Here is an 8603-nt window from a genome sequence, read left to right on the forward strand (position 1 = left end):
CATATGACAAAGAAAGCTGAAACTGAAACTCCCTTAAAAACCACATTTTTAATGTCATGATCACTTTTTACGCGGATAAATAAAAGGACATAAAATTCACTTTGCTAGAAACTGATTGTAGCACAGGCCTGCAGACGTCCACACATTAAACTGCCCAAAGGTATAGAAAGTAATAAAGTTTATGAAAATGCATGACGTTGCTGGAAGATGCAGTTACACACTATTCTATGTGTATATATTAGTAGAACATCCTTTATTTCCTATCAAATAACCTAATAAAGTCCTGACTGCAGCTTAAAGTAACCTGTATATTATATTGTTGCATTGCTACTTATTTTTCAACAAGCTGCTGGATCAATCGGGGGAACAGTAGCAACAACATCAGCATTTATGCACATCTGCTATGCACAGCACAAGACTACTATGATATGCACGGTGACACAGACAAAGTCCTACAACGACGTTAACAACCAGGAAGCTCTTATTTGAATTCTTACTCTGGGGCTTTGCTGATCTCCACCTCGCTCTCCTCTTCTAGCGGCACCGGCAGCCTGGTCAGAGTGGACATGGAGCCTCACGTCAAATCACAAACAGGCTCTCGCTGCCAAAGCTAACCTGAGCATATGTTCAAACTTTTGCTCTGGGTACACCGTCTTACTCGGCTTCAGGCTCCTCCAGGAGCTCTTGACTCCCCAGCGAGAGCTTGATGGACTGTCCCTCACTGGCCATCTGTCTAACGGCCATCTCAGCTGTCTGCCTGGCAACCTCTTCAGCCATCCGGGCCATCTCCACCCTCTCCTGAAGCAGACTGAAGGAAAACAGGACAAAATGCTTGTGCTGTGAGCTAAATATCATTTGATGATAAAGAAAATCTCGTGCCTTACATTAAATCAGGTTCATTTCTCGTTGTTGGCTGTTTTCATTGTCTTAAGGTGTTAAATATGACAGCAGAGAATATCTTTAAAAAAGCATCCAGGTGCTACAATGATGGATGTAAACATTCAGTATCTGATAAGGGACGCAGCTGTTTCTCTTCATTTGTCCGCCATCCTTACCGCTCCTCCATGGTAGCCAACGCCACCCCTTCGGCCTCCTTCTTGATGTTTTCAATAAACGGCGTCCAGCGGCCTGTCTGGGTCTCTGCATCTTCCAGAGATATCTTTGTGGCACTCTCTGACGGTTGTGGCTCCGGAGGGGCGGCGCTGCATTTCTGTGACTCCACTGAAAGCGACTGTGAGGGTTGTGTCACTTCCTGTTGCTGCTGGGGTGCAGGTGATGGTGGAACCAGGGATGCGGACGGAGCTTGAGCTTTGGGAGCATCTGCACATTTGTGCTGGCCCTCGTTGTCCGACTCCACGTCTTCCAGCACCATGTCTGGTTTGAGTTTGGCTGATGCTGTGAGAGGGCGATAAGCATGAGAACTGTTTGGTTGGTCAAACTGGGGGATTTAACCTTAACTAGTATAATCCTGTTATATTTCTATCGTCAGCTGCGATTTCATTGGTGGTAGGAAATGTTGTTGTTGTTAGGATTCGAAGACCTCTCAGTTATCGGTGTTATTGATGAAAGCACCACAAAATCAGTTCACACACTGATCCTTTATTATTCTCACTTCAAGCTTCCATTACAGTGTTTACTACATTCATTTGCATGACAAGCGTGCTTCTCTTAAATCACAACACACCCCCAGGCCACATTTCACAGTTCAAGGCTACACAGCAGATACATACGCAGATCAAACCAGCCTCACGCTGCAGCTCGTCTTACACTGAGTCGTGCAGGCTCTGCTTGATGTTAAGTTTTAGATATACAGCAACATGCCCAAGAACCAAACTGAGCTCAACTTTCTTTAAGCAAAAAAACACAAAACATTCTGAAGAAACAGGACTAAAATTAAATATGCAGGTCCTTTAGAGACACAATAATAACTGAACATAGCTGCCATTTAATCATCATATCAAGGATAAAAAGGTGTGTAACTCTATGGTAGGTACGTCAGGATTGTTACAGTGTCTCTTGCTGCTGTTTTTTTATAGTGAAATGGCAACACGAACATACGACGCACCCTGACGCAGGGAACGTTACAGTAATGTCACAGCCCGTTTTTGGAGCCGCAAATGTAATCTCCAAACCATGACTGGACATCACTGTTACAGTCATTTAAGAGAAAAAAGCATTGAAATGATTTTGGGTGCACAGCCTACAGTAATTTCAAGCAAACGGCGACTTCTAAAAGCTCCGGTATGAAACAGGAAATGTGAGTATTACAGGATAAAACACATTTTCTGTGTTATATTTAGTTTACATTCATATTAAACTGCACAGAGTACAGTAAGGTGAGTTTAAGATATTACTATGTTCATGTGTGTTCATTCACAGCTGCCTATAGTCCCTATTGTCTGCTGACAGTTCAATGAGCCTATTGGTCTATCTGTGCGGGTCAGAGCATCCCCCAGTCGTCTCCTCCTGCTGTTTAAGGGGCTCGCAGCACCTTCCCCCCTGAAACAGAAGGAGAAGAGGGACTGAGTTAGGCTCCGACCGTCCGACCAAAACACCTCTTCATTAACTATAAGGAAAAAACAAGAAGCTGCTTCAACAGAAAGCATGCATGCAAGAGTCTGCAAATGTCACACTGATGCAGAGGAGCTGTTCAAAATGAAAATAGAGTTTTTACTGGTGATGAGACGGGTTCACTCTGTTCTGTTCTTTTCTACAAACTCTACGCTCTTCTCTAGAATTAGAAGACACAGAATAGTAATTCAGCTGATTGAACTGTGAACTGTGGCGCTCAGGATCCAAAAGTACTGACAGGAAAAACTCACCTTTCTGAATGAGTTCAGGTACCGTCTGAAACAGGGGACACATAAATCAGTAGATGGCAGAAGAAAAATCAGGTGTCAGGGTTTTGTTGTTTGTTCCCCATAACTTACATTAGCTTCATCCTTGGATGGAGAAACAGGCTGCGGCATCTTCAGACCCAGCCCTGACACAAACCAGTTCACCACACTGTGGAGCAGAAACCCAAGTGTCAGGAGTGTGCCGCACACTGTGCAAACACATCTACCACGAGCAACCCCCAAAATGCTGCTTTGCTAAAAAGGAGGCACTCTCAAGTCCCGCTTCATCCACGTGGATGTTATTCCAGACTTACCCAGAGGCCTTGCTTTCAGTATCCAGTGAGATTCCACTGAGCGATTCAGGCGGCGGAGACAGAACTGTGGAGCAGACAACATGAAGCACTTTACAAAAAATATATCCTCAAACAAAGTCACAGTTTCTGGCTGTTAAACTGGGATTTTCAGGCTTTATTTACTTTTATCCAGAGAGGTGCAGGAGGACTTGGTTGACGGTTCCACGGGCACAGCACCAGGGGGCAGTATGACCGGCTGAGGAACTATCTGCTTTATCCAGGTCACCACACTGAAACAGAGCGTGCAAGGGGGCCTCCTGAACGTCTGCAGAATATTTAACTCGGTGATTTGTGTCATTAGTGTGTATTTAATATTAGGACGCCTGTAAGTGTTTGGGGAGCAATTCAGACAACGCAGTGCAGATTATTCCTCGCTACGGCTGCCATGTGTGCACGTGGAGCAGGAGGTGGTTTACACTCACTTGGGAGGAAAGTGAGGGGCCAAACTCTCTGTGTCCTCGTCGTCTGACACCATCTCCACCACAGGGATGTGGGGAAGTGGATCGAAATCTGAGTTTAAACCCCCCCACACACATTTCATTCATGTATTTTGTTATTAACTCACTGCATAATCATCAAGGGTGATTTTAGAAACATGCATGCAGTGTGTTTGCATGATTGTGGAACGTACCTGGCATCGTGGCTACGTTGTACACCTGGAACAGCAGACAGAAAGAGATTAAAAGAAGCCGTAACACAGAGACAATGGCAGGTGCAGGATGTCGGTGTTGTTTTGTTTATCAGTGTTGGTGCCCTGGTTTAGATAGCAGTGAAGGTGTTTAACAGGATACCCCCCCAACTTCCTTTATACCCTTGATCCTTATACGCGATTAGTCTTTTAAGCCTGTGGGACAGCATCACGCTGCTTCCAAGTGTGGCTGATTTAACTGTTCATTGAACTCCATTAAACGCTCAGTAAGTTTAGTGTTGGTGTTGTAGTTTCCTAAAGACAAACATGCTGCACAGAGACGATGTGCTCATAGGACAAACTGACACTTTTTAAATGTCAAATATTCTCTGGCTTTGTTTTCTAACCTCCGTGTGCTCCTCGTCCTTCGAGTCCTTCTCAGTCTCTCTGTACTTGTCGTCAGGCTGAGGCAGCACTTTGGTCAGACCCTGAGTGACCCAGGTGATCACTCCAGACCTGACAGGGAAGCACAATTTCATTTGATTTCATGTGAGTTCATTATAAACTCAGCACATGTTCAGTCATACTGTACCTGTCTCCATCTTCTCCGGACTGAATATATAGAAACACAGAGAGAAGAATAGAAAATAATATGAACCTTAAATAAAACGGCTCAGAAAAAGTGCATCTTTACAGCAACAAAACAAATGCAATGATTGTGACACACTCGTGTGTGTTGGTTCATCAGTCACATGGTTGGCGAGGTGATCATGAGGAGGTCCTTCTGCTTTCTTATAGTAATTTGAACTAATAACTGTACAAGCTGCACAAACTCAGCTGATAAAATAGCTTCACGTGAGGATTTCTTCATGAGAAGGAGCCACAGTGGTGAGTTTATGCATGCTAGTGTCGCTGGAATAAAGCTGTTCATTAGCCTCATTTACAGCAGCTCCTTAGGACACGAGCCCCCGGCAAACTGTGTGAACATTTGGTGTTGGAAAAAAGGTGCTCTGTTAGAAACCCCTTGAATGATGATGACCTTATAAAATATTATTAAACTGTGCTCAGGACATTTCCACATCGTAAGGGAGACGAGCAGCTTAGATTCTGTGTTTTATAGATCATCTCCTACGACTACGACTTCACAGAAACTCACTCCAGTCATCTGCAGACTTACCTTGGCTTCAGAGTTGGCTCTGCTGAGTCGGGGGCTGGCCGCAGGCTGTGGGAGCGCGCTGACGAACCCATTAGAAAACCAGCCCAATACTCCAGTCTGCGCTTGGCTGTAAAGGATGCGCACGCAGACAGGTAGAAGTCAGCAACTGTGCACGCCGCGAGACACAAAGATGCTGATGGACAAAAACATTTACCCTTCCTCTGAAACCTCGTCTGCATCTTTCACTGCAGCTGCAGGAGAAGTTAAAGACATTTGCTGTAGATCCATGTGCACGTATAAAGATAAAGGTGGAAATAGAATAAAAGGTTACAGATAATCCTCACCCGCTTTATTTTTGGTTGGCTGCAAGGAAAGAAAACATAGACTGTTAATTACTGTTGTGTGAGTGTGTGTGTGTGTGGTGTGTGTGTGTGTGTGTGTGTGTGTGTGTAGTGTGTGGTGTGTGTGTGTGGTGTGGTGTTGTGTGTTTTGTGCTGGTGTGTGTGTGTTGTCGGTACAGCATCAGGGGTCTTGGCAGACATCAGATCTTGGTCCCAGCATCAGGAGGCTGGGGAACCACTTTCACCACCCAGTTAAACATCCTGTTGAAGTAAAACACAGAAACACACAGTCAGCCTCTTAAAGAGCCGCTCATCAAACACGGCTGATGGTCCTGATGATAATGATAATAAATCAGTAACTCTTTACTGGTGGCTTCATTAAAGCAGCTTCTTCAGCTGCTTCATTGTTGCTCACACTGTCAGCTCACAGGAGAGATACCCAGAAATCAGGATCATGCATGCCATGCAAAGCCCACCCAGAAGTCAAGAGTTAGAGGACGTTAGGAGGCAGGACCAGCAGCAGCAAACCGTAAGCTGCTTTAGCGAGAGGCTCCGCGGGGGGTCGATCGCTCAGAAAGGAAGAAATGTGGGAACATTTGAAGCGGCCTGTGCGCACGACTGAAGATGGAGTGTTTCAGAGCCTCCAGGAGAGCCACTGTGCTGACTGATCTCACTCATATATGCAGGAGTTATCCATATTGTCCTCGGTGACAGTTCATCAGCCCACTGAGATAATCCTCATCAGCAGGGGGAGACGTCAGTAAAACCGGAGGATGCCCTGCACCGTGATCTCACCATCCAGGACACGAGACAAACGCTGGGATTATTTCTAAATGTCAATCACAAGATTGTTCTTTTAAAACATGCGTTTTAATTTTCCTTTGTCAGCATCACTCGTGCCTGGCTGAGGGGGCAGCTATCAGTGATGGTGAGCTAACGAGGGCCGGTCTTAAAGATTCATTCATTCAGCTGCATCTACAGGTTGGCTCTAGACACATAATGCAGCACAACAAAGGTCTGGTAAAGGCTTCACAGCGCTCGGAGCTGTCGCGTGTTTTCAGCAGTGGGAATCGTTTCAAGGAAGAATCCTCTCGTGGATGATCCACGGAGAAGACTTCTTTGAAAAACTGTGAGCTGCTGTCGTTCCCATCAGCAGAGATCAGAGGCGCCTCTTCTCAAATTTGTGGCATTAAATAGTGCAACTCTGGCCCCAAGTAATCTACTAACTGTCATCCTCAGTGCCTAGGATCAACTCATATCCTTATCATAAACGGTCCCTTCACTTATAAAAAAAAGGAAAGAAAAAAGAAAGAAAATAGTTCAAGATTATAATTTAACTTTGACTGTATTTAGATTTTTATTTTTTAAAGTTCAGATTAAAGTCCCGGCTTCAAAAAATCTTTAAGGAGGGTCACACGCTCCCTCAGCACAGGAAATGAAACCACATTAACTTCACCGGTTGTCTGCTCCATCAGGTTTTAAAGCACCACCTACGTAACCCACAAAGTTCCACATTTCACTGCGTACGTGATAACAGAGCTGCGTTCCTTACCTGCTGCCTACAGGTGGTTCTGCATGCCGGTGGTACACGGAGCTAGAGTGTGGCACAGCCGGCGCAGGTCTGCTGAGATCTTCACAGCGGATGCCCGCGGGGCTAACGGGATTAACCCGCAGCACCTGAAGGTCAAGGCCCAATCCCAGACCGTGAGCAATCGCAGATTAACGGCGAGGAAACTTCTCCGTAACCTATAAACTGCTGTCACGGGAAAACACGGAGCAACCAGCAGGTGGTGGATTGTTTGTAACAGAAAGGGGAAAGGTCCCTTTTCTATCAGATCACAGTCGTTTAAACATGTGAGCACATGCAGCAGAGACTTCACCTAAATCATAAACGAGTGATGAATTCAATTTGATTATTAAAGTAACTAAATTTCTTTCATCTTTGCTTTTCACAGGAATGTTGATCATTTTGGATTCGTTCTCACTATTCTGCTGATTAAATAAGCTCCCACACTCAGCTGCTCAGCATGTGTGAGTCCTTCATCGTATCAGTGCGTAGGGATAAAGCGTCAGTGTGAGACGCGTCAGGCTTAGAAGTGTATTACTGATGCAGTCATAGATTGGAACGACAGGAGGAAGAGGAGTGAGAGGAGGAGTGGTCAGCTTTAGTCTGCACTGCCCTGCTGGGTGTTTCCTGCGAGTTTATAAAACTTCTTATATTAAGTTGCTCTACATTTGTTACGTCATGTATTTTACTTGGTTGTGTTTCCTCCATGACAGAAACCTATGACACCACGAATGAAGGGAGTCGCTTGACCATCGTTGCCGTGTTGGAGCACTTTCACCTTTTCCCATCCACGTCCGAGCTTTTTCAGCCAAGCTCGTTCAGCTCGTTCAGCAGTCTAACAGTTTAGACTTTGCTAACTCAGCTGAATCAGTATCGAACTCTGACATTTACTCTGGATCATCTCTCTGTAAATACTGAGTGACAGCGTTTTGGTGACATCACTCCTACATCGTATGATGTCGTCCGGCTGTGAGCTGCCTCGGTAAAGCAGTGACATCATTTACAAAAGCAAAGCAGGACATTTATAGAAAGTTAAAATAATTACAAAGGTAAAAATATGAAAAGAGCATACTTTGTCTTTAGGCCTCTGTCTGCACTTCCTTCCTCCAGACTTCTGTTTACTGAACATTTTCAGACTCAATCAAAAGTTCCACGCAGATGTAATATTTATAGTAACTGTGAAAAGAGTCGCAGTTATCTTTCATAATCTTATTTGTGCCATTATATTCATCACATTTAAATATGTTTGTAAAATCCCAGCTGTAGATCAGACTGGTAGGCGTGGATCCACTTCTATCACAACCCTGTCTATCAGCGGTCCAAGGCGGTGGGGACGCTCTTGGCCCTTATTGTTTGGACACCACAGCCTAGCGGACGTCCATCCGTCTATGATCAGTGTGGGCATCTTCTGATAGCAGGACAAACACAAGATGTCACAAAACCAAATCATTTAAAACTGATTTCTTGACTGTAACAGTGAATTCGCTGCACTCGATGGCCTGCACGGCCTCCAGATGTCAATCTGGTGAAACGGGAAATTCCCATCACGGCTGTGGAGCTGAGAACCTGTGTGATGCTGTCAGTACAGTATGAACCAAACATGTCTGAAAACACCTTGTTGAATAATTAAGAGTCCAACCTGATGCCTGAATGTGTGTTTGAATTAGCAGTGAAGACTTTGAAGTAAAAATCACTCCTTATCTTAAAATAAGGTCAAGATG

The 8603-nt window shown here is 44.8% G+C and overlaps 1 protein-coding gene across 1 annotated transcript in view; it reads right to left on the reverse strand.

Moving 5' to 3' along the window:
* The window catches only part of LOC102303471 (cyclic nucleotide-gated cation channel beta-1), a 21364-nt gene extending 15848 nt beyond the window's left edge, over positions 1–5516 (reverse strand). The window contains exons 1-15 of the mRNA XM_042226210.1: positions 5493–5516; positions 5319–5337; positions 5189–5225; positions 4996–5101; positions 4411–4430; positions 4226–4334; positions 3822–3846; positions 3613–3700; positions 3314–3420; positions 3152–3215; positions 2931–3006; positions 2823–2847; positions 1056–1395; positions 659–808; positions 498–551 (exon numbers count right to left, since the gene is read on the reverse strand). Coding sequence (XP_042082144.1) covers positions 498–551; positions 659–808; positions 1056–1395; positions 2823–2847; positions 2931–3006; positions 3152–3215; positions 3314–3420; positions 3613–3700; positions 3822–3846; positions 4226–4334; positions 4411–4430; positions 4996–5101; positions 5189–5225; positions 5319–5337; positions 5493–5516 — 1244 coding nt within the window. The remainder of the gene's footprint in view (positions 1–497; positions 552–658; positions 809–1055; positions 1396–2822; positions 2848–2930; positions 3007–3151; positions 3216–3313; positions 3421–3612; positions 3701–3821; positions 3847–4225; positions 4335–4410; positions 4431–4995; positions 5102–5188; positions 5226–5318; positions 5338–5492) is intronic.
* Positions 5517–8603: the final 3087 nt, after the last annotated feature.

This window comes from Haplochromis burtoni, unplaced genomic scaffold (assembly GCF_018398535.1).
Source record: "Haplochromis burtoni strain Fernald_Lab_line unplaced genomic scaffold, NCSU_Asbu1 Contig_201, whole genome shotgun sequence".
NCBI lineage: Eukaryota > Metazoa > Chordata > Actinopteri > Cichliformes > Cichlidae > Haplochromis > Haplochromis burtoni.